General features: G+C 37.1%; 1 protein-coding gene across 6 annotated transcripts in view; it reads left to right on the top strand.

The window, feature by feature from the left end:
- The window catches only part of pde4ba (phosphodiesterase 4B, cAMP-specific a), a 185517-nt gene that overhangs the window by 114312 nt on the left and 49193 nt on the right, over positions 1–22012 (top strand). For 3 of the 6 annotated variants that reach the window (XR_013296391.1, XM_077583694.1, XM_077583695.1), the window contains 4 exons: positions 13138–13332; positions 14333–14369; positions 15978–16048; positions 20854–20906. Coding sequence is in view for 5 of the 6 variants with exons in the window: in XM_077583694.1 (XP_077439820.1) it covers positions 13138–13332; positions 14333–14369; positions 15978–16048; positions 20854–20906 (356 nt within the window). In the remaining variant the exon portion in view is untranslated. Of the gene's footprint in view, positions 1–994; positions 1279–1361; positions 1491–13137; positions 13333–14332; positions 14370–15977; positions 16049–20853; positions 20907–22012 lie in introns of those variants that run through there. The other 3 variants (XM_077583697.1, XM_077583696.1, XM_077583698.1) reach the window with 3 other exon arrangements.

The following is a 22012-nucleotide window of genomic DNA, read 5'->3' as shown; positions in this document are numbered from 1 at the left end:
GAAAATTTGGATGAATCTTTTTACCGTTTTCACAGGGATGCCGTATGCTTGGATCCTTTGATACCCTGCCATGATTTATTATTTTTAATTAGTGACTTATGTAAAGATTACATTTACTTGAAAATTTGAAGAAAAGGGGGTTTGAATAAAAAAAAACAGGGAAAAAAACAAACATTTTTTTAATAGTTTTTTTTTAACCTCTGAACTCGAAATGACTTGTTGCAGACTCACTAATGGCCGACACTTTCCCGCATGCAATATGCTTCAGTCGAAACTTAACTGTTAGCTTACTAAAATCATGCAGATTGATTGACGTATGCTTACCTTAACTGCGCCAGTTATATAGTTGAAGGTACGTTGGAGGTATGCGAAAAAGTGTCCATTCTTAGCAAGTATGCAACAAGTCACCTGGAATTCAGAGGTCACAACCCCCGCCCCCAAAAAAAGAGCACCAGCCTCTGTTTTTCTGAGTATTTTTTTCTTTCAGTTTTTTGGGGGAATAATTATCTTGGCCCTCAGCTCTGGACTTCCTATGTGGAATTGGAATGTTTTCCCTTTTATAATAATAAATATATTATAAAATGAATAACTCTCTGAATGAGTATATATGAGGATTTTTGTTCTACAGTACAGTAAGTGAAATGTCATCAGGCACAGTGACCCCCTACAGGCGTGCCAGATGCCACCTACTTCTGTCACAAACAAGACAAGGTTGACATTTTAAGATGGAACGGAAACCTCTAGCTTGGTTTTAAATCAAGAAATGTTATTTTGAAGCCAACTGAGGTTGTATTCAGCCCGCATGTGGGTAGATGTTCCTTCAGGTTATCCTCAAATACACATCCGCTTTAAGGTAATGAGACCGTTAGTGACGAGTGACTCCAGACTCCACTGAATCCTCTCCAGATCTTGAATGTGCCTCTTTACTCTGTTGGGCTGCACTGAAGGGAAAACACACACACTGTGGGGAGGAACTACAGTCTTTGCCAAAGATTGTCAGAGCAGACAAGAATTGCATGATGTGATGAGAGCTGTGTGTTGTGTGTGTGTGAAATTACCTCAAGTGTGTGGATTAGGATGTTTGAATGTTTCTTTCTTTACTGGTGGATCTGTTGGCCAACTTTGCAGCCATGTGTATGGTGTGTAGTTTGAATGTCTGTTTCATAGGCACTGGGTGAGTGTGATTGTTTAATAGGTTTGAATAGATTTTCACCATGAATGGCAATATATGCAATTATGATTGCATATACTGTGTGTGTGCATAAATAGCTTGCTGAGGTGTGTGACATTTGTGCACGCAACATTTACTGTAGTCTTGCCGTTGTCCTGCTACCGTGTTTATGGTTCCATGTGTGTGCCAGGTAGTGTGTGCATGTGTGAGTTGGGGCAATGTTCCGGCGTTCACCTTGTGCCAGAGGAAGGGTTCATTTTGACTTCAGCGAGGAAGTCATCAGGAAACTCCATGCCGCCAACCATGGCCACACTAACAGGTTAGGACCTTTGACATCAATATTCTCACTTATGTCTGAAATGTGAAATTAAAGTGGCTGCGTTCTTTCTTTCTTTTTGCTGCGGTCTCTTGTGCTTTATGTGGAGGCAATTTGTGCTGAGACTAGTTCTTGCCATGTACACTTGTCTTACAGTATTTAAGATGTTTCCCTGCTTATTGAATCCATTCAGTGTGGACTACAATTATATGTCGTGCTGTCACTATGAATCATTTTAAAATTTATGATCCAACACCCCCAAAAAACTTTTTCAAAATGTTGTTTTACATTTTTTTTTGTGGGGGGGAATTGATTCACTAAAGTTAGATGTAAGTTGAATTGAGTAGATATAAGTACTCATAATTTATTATCTTCTATACATATGCATTATTAATTAAACAACAAACTTAGCCTATGCTAGACTGTTAGCAATCGCAATTAGCATTAGCGCGCTAGCTATTACCACATACTTTTGAGAAAAAAAACACATTTTCAACTTTATTTTGCTTTGTTTAAACAGGTCGTGGTTGTTCTGGCTTCTCGGGGTCCACTTCACTGTCCCTTTCATCAAAAATGTTATCAGTCGTAGCAGAATAGCTCTCATTGGTGCTGCTGGCTCATAATTTGCATCCATTAGGCTACTCAGTGGCATTGTCTGTTTTTGAAAGCAAAATAATACATGTGAAAACCCGACTCTCCAAGCTCAGCAAGGCATATGAGCTCTTCAAATTCTTAAAATTGGATACTGTAGATAAGATGCTGTTGAATAAATGAAACAAATAAATTGGTAATAATAAAATAAGTATATTCAGAAATTTGACAAGTGAGTAATGAATTCTGGCCCGAATTACTGTTCAGTTATAGGTCCCCCCTCCCCAAGCCCATAATTATTTGGACAGTGAGTTTTTATGGTTTTGCCTTGTATAACATCAAAGTTGATTAACAACAACAACAACAATAATAATAATAATAATAATAATAATAGTACCCGTAATCATCATCGTCATCATCATCAAAGTCACCTTACAAGTACATGGCAGAGGTTACGTGGAAATATTTAATAATTCATTTCCAAGATTGTAAGTAAACTGTGTCATATAAGCCCACCAATGAAATGGTATGTGTGTGCTCCAACTTGTGTCCACGCAGAGACAATAACCTGTTGCACAGCAGTGTCAAAATCACACAGTCGTATGTCAGGTCAAGTGTCTCATTGAAGTTCAGATGACTGATAAAGAGAGAATAGAACTACTAGTGTGTCTGAATATTATTGTTTAGTGATATTTAAAGTTTAAATGCCCGTTTAAAGGGATGTTATTCAAAGGAGCTCAGTTTTGTTGTGTAAATAAATCAATTCTGTCAAATCACTCCAACACCGATCTCCATTTAAATCACACAGTGTTAAAAATACACTTTGAGGGTTGAAATCAATCATTCAACAAACATGTAACACCAAAATTGTAACACACCAATTGGCATGGGCCAATATGGGTAAAAATATAAAAGTATTAAAATTACAGCTCTCAAATGTGCTTATTTAAAATATTTGGGGAAATCTTTTTTTTTTTCATGTAACACATTCTATTTTGTTTTTAAACAAAATATAGAAAAAATGGTAAATTTAGAAACATGTACCATGTTAAGTTTATAAGTAAATAAATAAATGAATGAATAAATAAACAAATAAATAAATAAATGTTGATAGTCTTGCTCTGTTTGTGTTTTTAGCGAGACACAGTGTCTTGTGAGCTATTAGAACATAATTGATTTTGTGGGACACCTACACATGTACACTTTTTTTTTTATTAAGTAAAGTTTACTTGACAGTTTACTTAGTAATACGTGTATTGTAAAGAGGCCCGCAACGATATATTGCCGTATTGATTTTTTGAGCACACCCCTCGTGTGGTGGTAGAAATTGAAAGTTAAATTGCACTAGCGCAAGTTTGACAGGATGTAGACTCACGGTAGAAAGTCGGTCTTATTCTTATTGTCTTTGTGTTGCCCACAATGTTGCCCAGCCTTATCCCTTTATACTCCCTAACCTCACCACTCTTGTACGTTTCATCTGTGCTTCATAGCCGACCCACATGCTTTTGTTTAAATGATAACATGCAATTTATTTACACACATACACATGCCATGAAACATGTATGGTATGTATGTTTGCGTAAAGCTAAAAGCAAGTCACAGAAAGTGCTCCTCTTGTGTACCTTTAGTACAAATGCCGCACTTGTACTGAACAAATATGGGACCAGTAAAACATCTCATGTGACAGATTTTGCAGCGTAACTAATGTAAACATAATGTAAACGGCTGCCATTTCTCTTCCTAATATGCTTTTGAGCCGGCATTAGTTGACCTACTGATGACTACTGGGTTTGAACAGGCAATGTGTACTTTCTTTAAATACTGTAGTTTCTTCATTGCTAAGAGTCCAATAGATATTTTTTGTTTTTAAGCAAGCAGTACATAGCTTTGGTTTTAATTGCTCCCCCCCCCCCCCAAAAAAAACAACAACAATCCAGCTTAAATCGAGTGTCGCAGCTGTTGGCGGACTGACCCAAAACCACCTCCAAATATCTTCCACATCTGCTTGAGACTGCACAGAATAATTATGAAAACCTAAACTAACCCTGAGGCTGCTCTTAGCATTTCATGTTAAATGGCTTTTCAAACTGTTGGTCCATTTTTTCAGGCAATGGACTTGTTACATTCCATGTTTTGTGTTTGCTGGCTCTGGGGTGGGGTGTAGAGAATTTTAGAATTGCTTTGACAGTATTGTTTGCACTTTGCTTGCGCTATAAGGTAGGATGGGAAGAGAGTGCATTGTGACTTAGAGGTGTGCAGTATGTTTGCGGTTAAAGTTATGATTTCAGAGTGTCTTTCTGAAATGTAACTTAGCTTCCCTAGCCAGGAAGTTATAGAAATTGGATGAGAACTAATGAGGCCTGCTATTCACCGGTGGTCGCAACATGCCACTCACGCAAGCATGCCCGTAAAAAGTGTAAATGGTGGGAAAAGTTACTTTGTAAATAGAAAAGTCCACTCATCAAAATAATCTATTTCATCTATCTACAAACTTATATGTATATGTTTGCCATTAGCCTTTTTGACACGCACCCTATATACTCCTACACATTTTTTCAACCCTGGAAATATATCTGCTTAAAACCTCCAGGGGCTTAAAATTAACCCAACCAGGTTGTCATGGGACTTTCCATGCCACGACAAGAGGCATTAGTCGCCGGCTAGCTTGCAAGCTAACAGGCTTCCAGGGCTCCTCTCGGCTGGTGAACAAGCGGTGGGTGCGCTTGTACGAGACATCAACTCCTCACTTGAAAATTTAAATAATGACACCAAATTCCGTATTCTGTAAATTGGGGCATCCAGGGTAGGTAAAAAAATATATATCTAGGCATAGCTAACTAGCTAACTATAGTTGTAGAATTGGGCCTATGTTAGGATGACCAATAGTCCTCTTTTGCCCAGACATGTCCACTTTTTTTCCATCCTGTCCGGGTCTCCGGGAGGGGTTTATTTATGAAAATGAAGGGACCTGACTGGACGGGACGTGAGCAGGCCGGTCGCTGTGATTGGACTGCATGACTTGGCAGAACGTGGGCGACTTGACTGAGACGAAGATGACTTGACTGTGACATGGACAACTTGACTGTGACGAGGGGTTGTCGAGCCGAAACGCACGACTTCCACACTTTGACAATGCTCCCACACAGACTGGACAAACACAACAAACTAAATACAACAACACTAATGAGACACACCTGGGTAAACACAAGTGGCTGAGGGCACTGATTGGCCACACACACTGGGAAGGAAAGAAACACACAGGTGGACAAGGTTAGACATAACACGACAAGGGGAGAGACTAGGAACACACAAAAACACTAACCATAGACAAAGGACAACAATCACACAAGAAAAAACAAAGAAAATCCCAACCCACAGAACCAAAACATGACAGAATGTATTTAGAAGCAAATGTATAAGTTCCATTTACACTTTCAAATGAGTGCTCCATAACGGCAAGCAATTAGGGGAAGATGCACTGTGATCACGACAACACACAATGTAATGGAAAAGTACTTTACTGTATATTAATTAGTCATTAATTAGCTAGTAAGCCAAAGTAGAGTAGGGTCCTTTTGAGTCTCAGGTGTCACTGATGTCATCACGAACAGCTACAATGTTTTTTCACAGACACATATACAAACAGAGGCACTGCTCCATCATTGTCACACCTCTTGTCCAGTGCTGCTTTGCATTTCCTGAAATTGTGCAACATTCAAGCTGCAAATAATATAATGATCCATAAATTAGCACATCTCTTGGGTTCATTTTAACTTAATGTGCATGTATAATGACTTGGCACAAATTCTGATTATGTTAGTGACCTGGTTTCTATTAATAAGTTCACTTGGAGCCTGGACTATTCTCCTTATATTTGATTGGTGCTTACAATGGACAATATTTTAGTTTTTCATTGGTCCAGAATGCCCTGCTCACTTATTGATTGAAAAATATGAATACAACACAGTTAGCGTTGATAAAATATCTGACCATTTCTGCACAAGCTGTAGCAAATATTACCTTTGAAGAGGTAATTATGCTTGGTTTTGATCAAGATTGCCAACTGTCTAATATACCTCAATTTAAATAAAAAAAGAATACCTCTCTTAGAGTATCAATTGAAATTGAACATTATTACAATTAATTACATTTATAAAGGTGTAGTTTTTGATACAGTCTCAGCTAACATTATATTGTGCAAATTGTCATGATGCTGTAGCTGTTGCCCAAGTCTATTCTATTCTATTCTATTCTATTCTATTCTATTCTTGTTAAATGAAGGACACAAAAACAATATGAAATACAACCCAGTTGTACTCATACTCTGGTTAATTATACACATTTCCCTCTGACTATGATGTTGTAAATAAGTGTATTTGAGGTTAATGTCTCCTTTTAGATATCTAGTTTAAGTGTAGTTTTGGAAGATGAATTCAGCTCCTATTTTTGCTCAGCCTTATGGGATCATTCAATAAGCTTGTGCTCCTTGTGGGCTAGTTCAGAGTGCTGGCACACAACAAATCAGCTGGTTTAACAAAAAAGCGTTTTTGGATCTCTCTCTCTCTCTCTCTCTCTTCTGCTCTCTCTCTCTCTCCCGCTCTCTCTTTCCCTCTCTCTCTCTCTCATTTCTTATTTTGCCCAAATCACCAAAACTAATTACACCGCCAAACTAATTACCCCACCTCATGTGTGCATCTATTTTTATGTTGTATGTATGTCGGTTCTTGCTCTTTGGTTGTTTAGTTGTTTGTTAAACATATAGATAAGTAACAGAAATAATTGTAGTAGTAAAAAAAAATGGGCATAAGAGAAGAGAAAACACAAAGCACATCATTTAGTAGTTTACATGTTTAAAAGGGAGTAAAAAAAATACATATCTAGACTAGTCCTAGCCCTTGCTCTTTTAATTTCAGCTTTTATTTCATGGTCTTTACGTTAAACAACTCAGGACAGAGCACCTTTTGTTTGAAGCTGTCCACTTTTCAAGTGAGCAAAGTATTGGAACAGACATTATTAAATTAACTTCAAATAAATAACATTATATTTGGTGGAATAACACTTACTTGAAATAAATGTATATGAAGCCGGCGACCCATTGACTTTACCAAACTGTTGCAGTCTTAATTTGAAATGCATTCCTAGACCTTTACTGCTGCCTCTTTCAGTTGTTGTTTGTTTATGAGGGTTTCTCCCTTGAATGTCCTCTCCAGGAGGTAAAATACATGCTCTTTTGGGTTAAGGTCCGGTGATTGACTTGACTAGTCTTTAGGGATATGACGACAACGGCAATATCGTGATATCGTCATATTAAAATTGCCACAATATTGTCGTCGTCATGTCATGATATTACAGTTTTTTTTTCGATTGCTTAAGCACCAAATACAAAACAGGACTCGGATTTTAAAAGCACTCCACACAATTAGCACAACCATGCGCATGAGATGCAGAAAATCTGTGTGTTTTAGATGTCTCCCTCCTCCAACATAGGTGAGTATCCTTATCAAGATTTTCCAGAGCGTGATGATGAATTCTTCATTTGAATCACTTGCAAGGAAGTGTCATTATGACATACCTCTGTGTCTAATGTATAAAAGTGTGTTCAGTGTTTCACAAATCAATGTGTGTGTTGTTCTGAAAAAAAAGTGTGATGCTGGCTTTGTGTTTATAGTGGTGAAAATTTGGTCCAATGTTTTGCTCCTTCAGTTTAAGGTGTTGATTATTACAGAATTATTTTGTTTTTAGTGTTTATGCAACCGTAAAAAAAACTGTAAAATCAGCACATCTGTTAAAAAAAAGTCAAGTTGAATTCCATTTGTACAGTTCTAGCACCCTATAGGGTGGCAAGTTTTTTAATGCATTTTAATTTTCACAAGGCATATTTTGGCCCTTCTATGTTTAAAATCCACGCTAATGGTCAGTCAATATGTGGAGGAACTCAATGTGTACGTGCATTAACAAATAAGTGCCTAAATATTAAGCGTTATTAGAGATTGTAGGTTGTTTATATGCATTGCTGCTGTGTACAAAAGCACAATATTGTGTTTTTTTTAGCATGAGCTCTTTTTTTTTTTTTTTTTTTTTTACAATATTATGACCTTTTTTTATATTGTCAACCTCCCCACAATATTGTAATAATTATCATATCGTGATAATATTGTATTGTGATGTTTGGATATCATTACATCCCTACACTCTAAACAGTTGGGTCAAAAAAATTTCAAACTATGGGTCAAAAATGGACCGATCCTCTACTTGGGTCGAGAAATGGGTCTTTCAGCGGTCAAATTGACCCATAAAGTGGATCGGTCCATTTATTTAATCCTTAATTGGGTTACTTTTGACCCAACTGTTTTTAGAGTGTACTAGTCTAAGACCTTCCACTTTTCTCCCCTTGTGAAGTTCTTTCTTGTGTTCCGTCTTGTTGTAAGATGAAGCTTCTTCTGATTAGTTTGGATGCATTTTTTTTTTAAATTGCCAGACAAAATGGTTTTGTAGACTTCAGAATTAATGCAAGCCCGAGCCATGTCATTATGTACCTCCACCATGCTTTAAAGATGAGCTTGTGTGTTTTAGATTATACTTTGGCCTTTTCATCACTTTGGTAGAAGTTAATCTTGGTCTCATCGCTTATATCTGTACTTCTTTGCAAAATCCAATCTGGCCTTCAGTTTTTGTTTTTGTTTTTATTTTGTTTTTTTTGCTTATGAGTGGTTTGCATCTTGTCTTCTTCAATCAGAGGATTGTGATACCATCACCCCTGCCCTGTGCAGGTTAGCAGTGATCTCACTGACTGTTGTCTTTGGGTATTTCTTCACAGTTCTCACAATGTTTCTTTCATCAACCCTTGGATGACCTGTTCAATATCTGTTGCTCATTACACCATTAGTTTCTTTCTTTTCAGCACATTTGAAATTGTTGTATTGCCTATGCTCAATGTTTGTGCAATAGCTCTAATCGATTTTCCCTCTTCTTTCAGTTTCAAAATGGTTTCCTTTTCTTCCACAGGTAGCTCTGTGGTCTTCATGTTTGCTTAGCACAACACAAAGCCCAAAACAAGCACTATCTAATGTTTAAGCAATTAATCTAAAAGGCAACACCTCAGCAACTGGACAACACCCATCAGTCACGTGTACTAATAAGGTGCCCTGTCCTAAGTCAACACTTCTAGATGTAAAGTAAATAAATACCATGAAATAAAAGCTGGAGTTCTGAGCTTTTTTCTTATATTCATCTTTTGATCAGAAACCAAAATGTCTTCAATATACAAAAAGAAGAAAGGAATTGACTTTGCCGTTCCAATACTTTGGAAGGGACTGTATGCCACCACAATAATAAAAATATTTGTTAAATTGATATCTCTCTGACAGTGGAAATCAAAACTGAACAAAATCTTCACAAAGGCAAACATACAAATACATTTGTCTAATTTGTCATTTCATTAATCAACAATTTAGGTTTAATGTTGCAGTCATTCCAGTAGATTTGACTAACAAAGTCGGAAAGTGGGAACGAAATGTCTTCCTTGAATTTCATCATAGCTAATTGTTTGGGGTCAGAGGGAGAACTTCCTGTTTTAACAGCAAAAAACTCTAGCAAGCAACCTTTTGTCCGTGCATTTTCTCCATAACACTTTCCCTAAAAGGCTTTGTACAGTGGCTTTGTATTGTGAAATATAAAAAATGTGTAATTGAGTCATTCAAAATGACACAGTTAACTCTTTGGTTCATGTTTTTGTAATCGGATTTAAACTTACCCCTCATCAGCAACCGTTCTTTTAACACAAAAATATGTAGCATCCAATGCTTTGACATTCATTTGCTTCTACCTTTCGTTTATATATTAATACTTTTTTTTTTATAAATTTTTAGACTTTTCTGACTTTCTGTCAAATTTCTGACATTTTTGCCAATTTTATGGACATATTATGGTCATTTTCTGCCTCTCTGCCTTGTTTGGACTATTTATGGCTTTTTTGGGGGGGGGGGGTGTGGGGGCAATTCCAAAGATATTTGCTGGTGGATTTCTTAAGTTTTTTCACATTTTATGGTTACTTTCTGAACATTTTGTTTTCTGTATTTTTTATTCAATTCTCTGACATTTTTTGGCAATTTTAATGGTAATTTTCTGCTTTTCTTCTTATTCATCGATCATTCGTCTCTCTTTTTCTGACAACTTAACATTTTTGACCTGAATATTTAATTACAATTTAAAAAAAAAAAAATCCAATTTGTTAATTCTTTTGAAGCCACAGTTTGCAGACCCCTGTCCTAGACAAATCATGACTGAACCTTTGTAATGAAATTTTCAGCCTACGGTCTTCTTGACCGCCCATCAGGTCAGATAAACATCCCTTGTTCTCATACTGTCTGGATGCACACAGACAGACCCCGTGCCCTCTGTTAGAAGGACACGTTATTGCATCACTATAGTTGACGTGCGACACTCAACCGTGTTTTTCCATAGATGAACTTTATGAGAAAGCATGCGAGAGTAATATGAGTAAGAATGAGTTCCCAGACAAATACACCCTATTACATAGAAAAAGCTCTTTGTTCCCAAGAGCTGTCTTTGTGCTGCTATTCCAAGGCTAAATGCTTGGATATCCTTCTTTTGTCTGGATAAGCACACTACAGGGCAAACACAGCCACAAGATCAATGATTACGTTCCTACCTTTTGGTAATTACGGAAGAACTGCAAAGCTATTCGATAACAGTTTTTGGTTTAAAGATTGGGCTCTAAGTGGTTGAGAGAGACATAAAGCTGATGATTGGATGATTAGTTTGATTGATGGTTGAGGTAAAAATTGACATCCCTAATACAAATGGGCTGAAAGTGCAAACACACTCACCATGTTCATATATTTACATTTTTCTGATTAGACTTTACTAATCATTGCTTCTTGTGAGAGCCGAGTCACAAGTCACAAGTGAATCATAAGTCTGAGGTACAATCCTTAATGTCGTTTTTTTAACTTTACAAATTCCACCACTTCTGATTATTTTCAAAGGTCCCATTATCAATTTAACAATCCTTTTAGGGGCCTATACAGTCAAGTTTTTGCATCCATGTGTGTGTCACGCATGAATGCGTACGTGTGTGGGTGAGTGAATGTGTGAGTGAGTGATGTTTAACTGTGTAGTCTGCATGTGATTGTCTGACATAAAACAGGAGATTGACTTGAGGGCACAGGCAGCCAAGCGTTCAGTAGTTGGTGCAAAGTGCAGGCATGCATGTATGAACGTGTACTGTATGGTGCACATGCATTTGCTGTTGATCTTTTGTACTTGCTCTGTAATGACCAGTCCAGTATAAGCCTAAGACAAAAAACAAAAAACAAAACATGTATCCTCTCTTTTCTCTCAAGGAAAAGCAATAAGTTTGCCACATTTGACATAGACCTAGCGTCATGGAAATCTTCTATGCTTTTCTGTAACTCTTCCGGTCTCTGTATATGTGACTATGTTTACATGCAGTCAGGGAGATCTTAAAAACTGATTACTGGCAATACAATATTCGGGTTTTGAAAGGATATGTAAATGCGTAAAAACATCTGGGTTTTAAAAAATGAATAAGATACCTTTTTTTAACCTATTATTTCATCATATAAACACATATCGGGATACCTCCTTTGTATTCTGTACATGCTCTATTCACAAGAATTGGTCTTTTGAGTATAGGAACAACTTGAATGGGCGGCGGCCATCTTACGTTGCCACGTGCTAGGTGAGCCTAACTTGAATACATTGATTTCGTTGCAGCGTTTTTGCATTATTTTCAGTTTCTTTTGCTAAAATGCACTGTTAATGACTCTGACAACATGATGCAGATGAATCTTTCAGTAGCACCTGAAGATATACCTTCTAAGAGAAAAATAATAGCATTGAAACTTACATGCAGCGCTTCTCCCAGACTTATTGGTACAATTGAATGCCATACACACTGGCATTTTCGTTGTAGAGGCAGAAAATAACATAAAAACGCGGCAGAAAAATCAATGTATTAATGTTAAGTGGCTTGAGTGAGTGGCAACGTAAGATGTCCGCCAGTAAGCGGAATTGACAGTCCAGTCATATATATAAGTTATAATAAATAAGGTGTGGTAAGTGACATGAAATTTCTTTTATTGACGGTAGAAAGTAAAAAGCAGAAATCACGTCTATTTGCGAAATGATGTCGGGGTTTAGATGGGAATATTCCAATTTCATCTTAACCCAAAAATTGACTGCATGTAAGCGTAGCCAAATGTGTTGCAACCTGCTAATGTCACTCAGTGATGCTCTAAGTTCAGTAGCCACATACCTTTGAGATCTTCCAATTTGAACCTTCGAAATCACGAGATACTGTTGATCCGTTGTTAAGAGTCGTCTTGGTGTGTTGTGGTGACAAAATGTGAAAGGCGTTATGACGATGACTGTTCAAATACCAATTCTAATTGAACCAAGGAATGTACTGATCAATTCTTGGATCAAACACCTGTTGTCAATTTTGCAATTCAGGTCCTTGTTTGAAACAGCAAGTTTTGCAAAAATAACTGAAAAAAATTAAAAGATGCATATGTACATTCAAAGGTTTAGAGAATTGTCATGCTCATGTTTATTCATTAAACAAGGGGCTGTGATAAAGCACTGATACATGAAAAAAAAAGTGTTTTCATTTGTCTACCTGAACACACTCGCCTAAATCTCACTAATGCCCATCACTGAATAAGCACGGTGCACTGTAGCGTGTTAGTGCGCCCCCCTTACCAGGTCAAGTCTACCCGTGCATGTGTGTATAATTGAGAGCGCAACTGCGTGTAATGATCGTACACATTAATCAATCTGCACTCCACTTGTTTCATCCTCAGCCAGTAAATTAAAGTTATCCAAGACCACAGAGTGTTTTATTATTATTATTATTTTTTTAAAAACATCGGATAATCTCAATGTCAAAGCATCGTTTGGATAATTCAATCCTTATAGTCCATAAAATATTGTAATCATTGTTATATCTTCATCTAAATGCCAAATGATGGATGACAACAAAAAGATCTGAATCAGTTTGCTGTTCTATTTCCAGTTTTGATGTGGAGAATGGCCCTTCAGCCAGCTGCAGTCCTCTGGACCCTCAGGCCTCCCCCGGCTCCGGACTCGTCCTCCACGCCAACTTCCCAAGTCACAGCCAGCGCAGAGAGTCCTTTTTGTATCGCTCGGACAGCGACTATGATCTTTCACCCAAGTCCATGTCACGGAACTCCTCCATCGCCTCTGAGCTGTGAGTAGAAATATGAAAGTGCTGCACAGTCCCTAACCGCAGTTTAGGCACACTTGCACAATTGAATAAAGTGACATTTGTTGTTACAATAATAATTTTCAGTTTTGATTGACACTGTCAGAGAGGTGTTACTTTAATTTATAAACAAACGTTTATTTATCTTATCACAGTTTTTTTTGTGTGTGTTGCACAATTTCTTTGGATTTACACGGATTAGTATACTGCAAGCATATCTTTTTTTCCAAATACACATTTATGTTTATTTACGGACTGTTTAATCCTTGACATAATCCACAGATTGCAGTTTTCTGTAACCACACCAATTCAGTGAATTTTTTCCTCTTGTCATAAGATGCTGTTTTGCCTTCAACATTATTTAAATTCAAAGCAATAAACATTTTGTTTTCACTCTTATTTGTGGCTGGTTTCCTTTGACAATATTATTAATGGTATATCAATAACTACATTTTTGTTGAGGAAATGCCACACTCTGTCTTAAAAGAAATCTGTGTAAAGCCAACATTATTACAGTTTTTATTATTAAAATTGTATTTTATTTTTTCTTTGCGGTACCACTTTTTGATATGCTGTCAGAAGAATGATGATACTTTGTCGTACTTTGACCCTGATGTTGATCCACTGATAGATACTGAGTGGCGATGCCTGTAAATATCCCCTCAGTAATAAATATGTGGTTCCAGACAGCATGACAATGATTTGAAGTGTCTTGCTCTTTCTCAGTTTACAAAAATAGATTAGTCGTTGCACAAAATGCCTTACAGGGTCACATATCCCCCAGAATTGAAGACTCCGAATTATGACCTCCCTCCCACACTCTTTGGAGTCCATCTTTGTCTCTTCATCACAGTGATGAAACTGGCTGGGTTGTTTTAGTTTCTGTCCATGGCTAATGTGGTTAAAGCACTATCAAGAGCAAAGCATTCAGTGCTTACACTGAATTTGAACACATTTCTTAGTACACGTTTCTGTGTCCTTCCAGACATGGTGATGACCTGATCGTGACGCCTTTTGCTCAGGTAAATATTTCCCCATCTGTTGTTGAAAATTCAGTTAAATCTGTTACTGTGGAACTTCTCAGGTCAAACACATTCAATTGCAGGAAACTGATGGCTGTCCTGTCATTTGTTTGGAATTCACACAAACACATTTTCCCCACAGGAAATAATTATAATTCAAGCAAGCCATTCCGGCGTCAAACCTCCTTAACGTTTATTAGCTGAACAGACTGGAATAATAAAACAAAGTTAACTGTAGTATAATGAAACTTAAAACAATCAAATCTGTACTCACCCTTTGACACTTGATAGACACATAGCAGGTCGTAATTGTTCGAGTCAGGGTGGTTGAAGTCGACTTTATGCAATATTTAAAATTATTAAATGTCATGCAAGTAAATTAAGTTAACTTTGGTATATTGATTCACACACATGGTTTATTTAGAGCAGTGATTCTTAACCTGGTTGGAGGTACTGAACCCCACCAGTTTCTTATGTGCATTCACCGAACCCTTAAAAACAAAAAAACATTGAAACATAAAATATGTTTTTGTATGTTAGTTTTTTTCAAATTCAAGACATAGAAATAGGGTTTATTGTTGAACAAAATGATCAGAGAAAGTAGCCATTTCATAAAATCTGGCTCTCATCACCTTGAATTCAGAAAGTGTTGTGTTTTTGTATTCTCATCTCCATGCTGTATAAGGAAATGTCCCGTTAGTTTAGCTAGATAGCTAGTTGTGCTGGAAATGAATGGCTCAACTTGGCATTGTAATTCATGCAGTTCGGATGCTGACCCCCATCATCAAACTCAGCTCTATATTTATAGCGCACTTATAGCACCAAACAGCCACTGCCATTTTCTTAAGATGGAATCCAGTGGCACCAGATACAATGACAACAGCAGAGGCCCCAAAAATGAACCCTGTGGAACACCATACGTTCTGTTCATGTGAATTCATATTGCACAAATTCATCCGACCACTTTCTTTTTTTGCTCGATATAATATTAAGTGATTACAATAATAAATAAATCATACAATGTGCCATCACAACAGCCACAAGTCGACTACTGAGTGTACTTAATTCCCTGCAGCACAGTTGGGCCAAGCAATGTCACGTGATCACCTGCAGCCAATGATAGCAAAGCGGGGTGTATCATCATGAATTATTTTAATCTGGTGTGTGTCTTGACCTCCACCAAAGATCTGAGACTGATTCACCGAAACCCTGGTGTTTGATCGAACCCCCAGGTTAAGAAACACTGATTTAAGAGTTTACAAATAACCTAAAAATAATATTTGGGAAATATGACGGAACATGCAAACTGTGCTTTTTATTATTATTATTATTATTATTATTATTATTATTATTATTATTATTATTATTATTATTATAACAAGCTATGAGCTAGCATTTCACCTAACTACTTACTGTACTGTACGTTAAAATGCAAAATTTCACACACAATTTCAATTATTGTACTGTATAACTGTATACTGAATCAAACACTAGAGATCAACCAGTTTGTTAAATAATGAACTATACTGTATAGTGAATTACCCAAAAGCTAGCACTAAATAAATGCATGTCGGAAGACTAATGGAAATCCTTCTCTTATGTGTCCAGGTCCTGGCAAGCCTTCGAAGTGTGAGGAATAACTTCACTGTACTGACCAATGTCCAGTGTGCATCCAGCAAGTAAGTCATTCATTCTCTGGCTTACATTATTTAAGTTAAAACTGTATTTTAAAAACACCTTGAGGGCAACACTCGCACATTAGAACACACAAAATAAAATGAGTAATTTTCAACTCACAAGAAGCTGAATCTAAACTTATATTTAAAATAATTATTCAATTGATTGTTTTAACAGTTAATATAGTTCTGATTATTTTCAAAAACTAAACATAAAAAACGTTTTAAAATTGTTTAATCCATGTAACTGCGTTTTTTCTACTTCCTGCATACAAACAAATCCACCCATAAACTGAAAACCCTGTTCATTTTAGGAGTCTGTAGATTTATAAAGTCACCACAAGATGGTAGTAACAAGCTTTACAAAGTTACATTGGTGTCTGTTAGTCTGACATATTCAGCAGACAGCTACATAGGACAGGAAATCAATTAGTATGTCACCACATATATGTCAACCAACCAGGACGGGCCTAAAAAAATATATCAATATCAAAAGTGTATATACATAAGAAAAGATTAAAATGTGCATTGTTTCACCAGCAACAGTGGATACTGGAAATAGAAAAATCACGCAGGAGAAGCCGTTTGTCCAATAAATACATTGCACTAATTAGAAACCCATTTTGTCTGTGCTTAAATTGTCTAATCTATTCTAGCAACACGGTTATTTGTATGTTTGCAAAACTAGAGTTAAGTGTTATAGAGTTTTAGCTGAGTTTAAATTTTTACATCTGATTAATGTGTTTTAAGAGACATGTTTTCTTTAATACAGTTGAAAACAGAATCCATAATGGCTAATTCATCCGTAGACCGATATTGTGGATGATGGCACGGTGAAATCTCACATTCTTTGATTAAGGCTACAATTATGTACACCGTTACCGTACACTGTAAGTTTGATGTAGTAAATACATTACAATAACTAATTTGGAAGCCATAATTTATTAACAATTATTTTTGTTGAGTAATGATTATGGTATACAATTGAATAGCATGCATATTTATTTTTATCCTATTGCATTTACAGCAATAACTGCCCTGTGGTAAAAATGATTATATGAAAAAAGTATGGAAATTCAGCAAAATTATTATGGAAGTGAATTTCTACATAGGTTGGCAGCTCTGTGATTCATTCTCACTTGAATCCCAAAACTCTGATTCGGCATTCATTTGAACTCATTCGCCCCCAAAAACGTATAAATACGTTCTACTAAACGTTGTAAATGTACCAAAGACGTATTTATACGTTTTTAAAATTTTGCTAGAGCATACAGAGAAGCCTTTGGTGCAGCCTCTCAACTGCAGAAAACAGTTGAAGAAATGGTAGTAGTTACAAAAACGACCAGCAGGTGACAGCAGAGCAAAATAGATCAGCCAGGGCCATATTGAAAAAAAGCTCATTAACCCACAGTTCTAAACAGATTTGTGAATAATGATGAAATTGAGCTATATTCTAATGCTAATTGCTGCTAAACGGAAGCAGATATAAATGTACTTTCTTCCTGATGAAAGAAGAGACTCTAATCTTTCTTTTGGTAGGTTCCATGTTTTTATAGCAACATAATACAATATTCTGTGGGCCTTGCAAAAGTCAGTCAAAATCCAGCAAACCAGCTGGGAGCAAAGGGGGTTGCTTCGGTGAAAATGGCTGGGAGTAAATGAGTTAATGGCCAATTTGCATTTCAATTCCTGTCATTTAGAAGTGCAGTAAAAAGCAGACATTTGTTTTCACACCTGGATGAGCGCCACACTAAATCGTGATCCAAAGTGACAGTAGCAGTTGTCAATATCACACCTTGTGCTGGTGCAGAGAGACTAAAAATATGTATGTTGGGCAGCCATGCTTTTTTTTCCGCAGTGTTTTGAAGTATGCTGCAAGCCATACCATTCTCTTGTCTGCATCTCTTCAGTGTGGCCGACCTACATTCAAAGATACTAAGACAAACATTGAGGGTAAAAAATAAAATAAAATAAAAAACAAATAAAAAGATGCGTATGCTGTTATATTAGAAGGTTTGACATAGATTTGTGTGTATTTAAACAATATAATTAAAGGAGCCTGGACTTAAAATAGCCAACTGTATATAATGGACTCATAGGGATTTTACTATATCGTAGTAAGTTGATCGTATTTTTCGCATCTAGGAGATTCTAAATTTGAACCGATACCTGTTGGCATCTTTGTGTCAATTCTGTGAATTCTGAGCATGTTCTGGGTGCTGTGACTGCCTCATAATTACAAAAGCATCTTAGTTGCTTACAGCACTCAACAAATCTGCTCAGGATAGGTTCGACAGTTAATGAATTACAGTCAGGAGCAGGCCGGGTTCGACATTCACAGTGGCCCGGAACCAGTGCGCCACTGTCTGACTACCATCAGATGCTGTCCCAACCGGGCCAATACGTCACTGTCATGTCCTGTGAGAGCTAGCATGTATTTGTGTTTCTTTGCCTCCCTCTGCTGGTGGTTTTAGCGTAATAAGTTTCTTACTTTTTTCCAGCTTTTCTTCTGATAGTTAGATATACATGACACCTCATGATTCATGGTGCAAGGAGTTTGCTAAAACATACGCTAATTTCTACATTTCATAAAGCCATTGTGTAGCTCCAGTTTCTCACCATTGCCTTTCATGGTGTGTAGGAAAAACATTTTTTTTTCTTTTACAAAATACTATTGTCAAGAGAATGAAGACAACAGTAAAGGTAATTTAACTTCATTCAAGCTTCTGACTTTCTCTTGGAGTTTGTTCACTATTTGTCAATTTTTGTACAGACAAACACCCACTGAGGACATGATAGTCGCCCAACATTTTTCGCTGTGGAAAATAGCCCAAAAAAATGCGTTTTCAGAGAGGCCTACAGACTGAAATAACTTTATCACCAAAACAACCTGGCTGAAACAGGACATTGTGATGACACAAGAAGCAATAAACAATAAATGGGCATGAACCGGGTTAGTCTCATGTTGTTAGTCATACCAGCGGCAGTGAGACCATGGGATGGTAGCAAGAAACAAACTTTTTGCTAGGTTCACTTTGACTGGGCACTGCCCATTCATCATTTTGTACAAAAGCAGGACTACTTCCTCCATGTTTCACAAGGAATGATCCACTATGTAGCAACAATATCAATATAAACATCATAAATGTTTACCGGTAATCTTAATATGAGGTTTTTAACCATCCTTTAAAGATATGCTTGAGGAAGACAATGCAACTTGATAAACATTTTTTTTCCTTTTTTTTGTGTGTGGGTGATCAAGTTGAAGTTTTCAACCTGGCGTGACATTTGTTTCACCAGTAATACTAATTATGGGACTGCTGAGCGTAGCAAGCAGCACATATTACTATCCTAGAAAAATGGGTATATTCTTTTTATTTTTTAATCTTCCACCGATTTTTCCGCAAGAATGCGGCCCGTACCGTAGATCGCACCGGGACAAATGAGGTATCAAACGATGCGGCTCGATCTGACTCGGTGCGGCATTATTTTTCTAGAAATTCCCACTTACCATGGCGACGCAATACCCCAAAAACTACCCCAAAAAGTGCCATAGGAATGAATGGGAAATGGAAAGACAAAATCACACATCAAGCACCTTTTTCCAAGACACGCTGCACACGCATACGTTATCCGACCGATACGAATTTTAGCTCATTTTGTAGGAATTTTTCCCATCTTTAGCGCAGTGTCGAAATCTTTTTTAAGGAATGAAAGCTCTCCCCCCTGTGCGGGTTCAAAGACAGTGAGTGAATTAGGCTTCTACGGCACTCTGTTGACCAATTAACTTTAGAGTGGCGGGAAAAAAGAAAAGTCTACCTCTATTTGCAAAAGTTTCACTTCAACTCGTCACCATGGCCACAATCTTTGCTCACTAGACATCATATTCTCACATTTTGTAGTCACGAGTGTCTTCTTTCAGACAAACTAACTTTTATTTGGCTAAGGTGTCATTTAGTACCTTTATTTTCACTTTTAGCGAGGACAAGTTGGACCAACTCGTCTATCTCTTCCATGTTAAATTCAGGCGCCTTTCGCTCTTCATTTCTGATAAATCATAAGTTTTCAACCTGCTCTCATTTGGTCATTTTTCATCCGATTAAAAAAATGAGAACATGCTCGTGTTCTCCAAACCCTTGCCGTTCTAACGAGCTATTTCTTGAATCTGTATCTTGAACCGTTAAGTCGTGAGAGGCTTTTGTTCAAGGGGTGCGTCTCTCATACAATCTCAATGGAATGTGGGGCGCGTGACGGCTCCAAGTCAAAAATGGGTGTGCGCTCTTAAAGGGACAGTGAAATATTTTTAGATTATGGTTAACTTCCACATTTCTTGACCGATTCCAGCCATTTAAATTTTAAACTGTTCAGCTCATTTAAATTTATTTAAATACATTTTCAGGGACAGTGAGATACTTTTAGTTGATTTTGATTATGGTTAACTTCCACATTTCTTGAGCGATTCCAGCCATTTAAATTTTAAACTGTTCAGCTCATTTACAAAGTCAAATGTGTGTGCGTGAAAGTGCATTTTTCTTAAAGGGACAGTGAGATATTTTTAGTTGATGTTGATTATGGTTAACTTCCACATTTCTTGAGCAATTCCAGTCATTTAAATTTTAAACTGTTCAGCTCATTTACAAGAGTCAGCAGTCCCATTCAAAATTTCCGTGGGAATTTTTCTAGTTACATCACTTATCTGCTGCACTGTATTGCTATTCACTAAATTTCATATATTAAACAGTTATCCAAAAGGCCCACAATCTTTACCCAAACAAATATTTTGTTCTTGCTGTTTTTCCTTCTTTCAGGAGGTCTCCTGCAGCCGCAAATCAGCCTACAGTCACCAAAGTGTGCCTCCCAGGTAAGAAGCTCCAATGAAAGTTTGGATTGTCCAACAATATGAACTCATCTTTATTTAGCTGGTGTATTTTTTTATGTACCCCAGACATGCCCATACTTACATTGGATTGTCTTTTTCGTCACATAATCGCATATGTGACAATTTTCACCTGAAATACCATTTGCGTTGTAGTCTGAATTTCTTTGTCAGCAACATCATTAACCAAACCAAAACTAGCTCAAGCATATGTACTATCTGATAAAACGATAACAGAAAGCTCCCTTCTTTCAGCATGTGATTTTTACACCGTTCATGTATTTACGTCAGTGAAAGGCAGCGTCTCAACGTGTGAACACGAACACGCAGACGCTCAGATTAGTTTTTGAAAAGTTAATGTGCTTTACATTTAACTGGGAAACAGGTTAGACTAAAATCAGGAATTGTAAGTAGTCAATAATGGCAATAAGGGTGATTAGTCAAGTATGTCACATTTTACATTATTTTACATGGGCCTTTCAGTTAAGGTAATGAATACAAAGTCTCTGCCTTTGTAACCCTCCAATTCATCCTCTCAAATTCACTTCTGCTTGTAATTTTAATGTGCTATATGAGGAGTATGCCATGGAATGATGCTATGATGTTTTTTAGCATTTCTTATCTGTGGAGTTGTGGTTTGACAAGATGGGACTTGAATGAGGGCTTATTTTGACACAGTGTGTGTGTGCGTGCGTGCACACGCATATGTGTGCGTACACGCGCGTGCGTGCGTGTGGTGTTGGGAGGTGTTCCTGTGGCTCTGATTGACGTCAATGAGCCTTTCTGTGGCTTCTGTTGACTTCCTGTCAAAGCAGATGGACCAAGTTTTCACTTCCTCCATCAGAACCGCAGCTCATCAGGTGCTGTGTGTGTGTGTCGATGAAATCACCCTTGTGTGTTCAGACCTCCTGTAAAGACAAACAAGTTTCTTAAGTATGTGACGCATATCTTTATTGCTTCCGCTAAGGAAGGTATTTTTTTTACCAAAATTAATGGCCTGATATGCACAAGGAAGTAAAATTTTCTTATGTTTCTTAAATTACATATTTTGTAGCCATTGAATGCTATTTAAATCTAGTGATGAGTGATGG

The sequence above is a fragment of the Vanacampus margaritifer genome, chromosome 13, assembly GCF_051991255.1.
Source record: "Vanacampus margaritifer isolate UIUO_Vmar chromosome 13, RoL_Vmar_1.0, whole genome shotgun sequence".
NCBI classification, from domain to species: Eukaryota; Metazoa; Chordata; class Actinopteri; order Syngnathiformes; family Syngnathidae; genus Vanacampus; species Vanacampus margaritifer.
The sequence above is the reverse complement of the archived record's forward strand: the minus strand, read 5'-3'. Positions and strand labels throughout refer to the sequence as shown.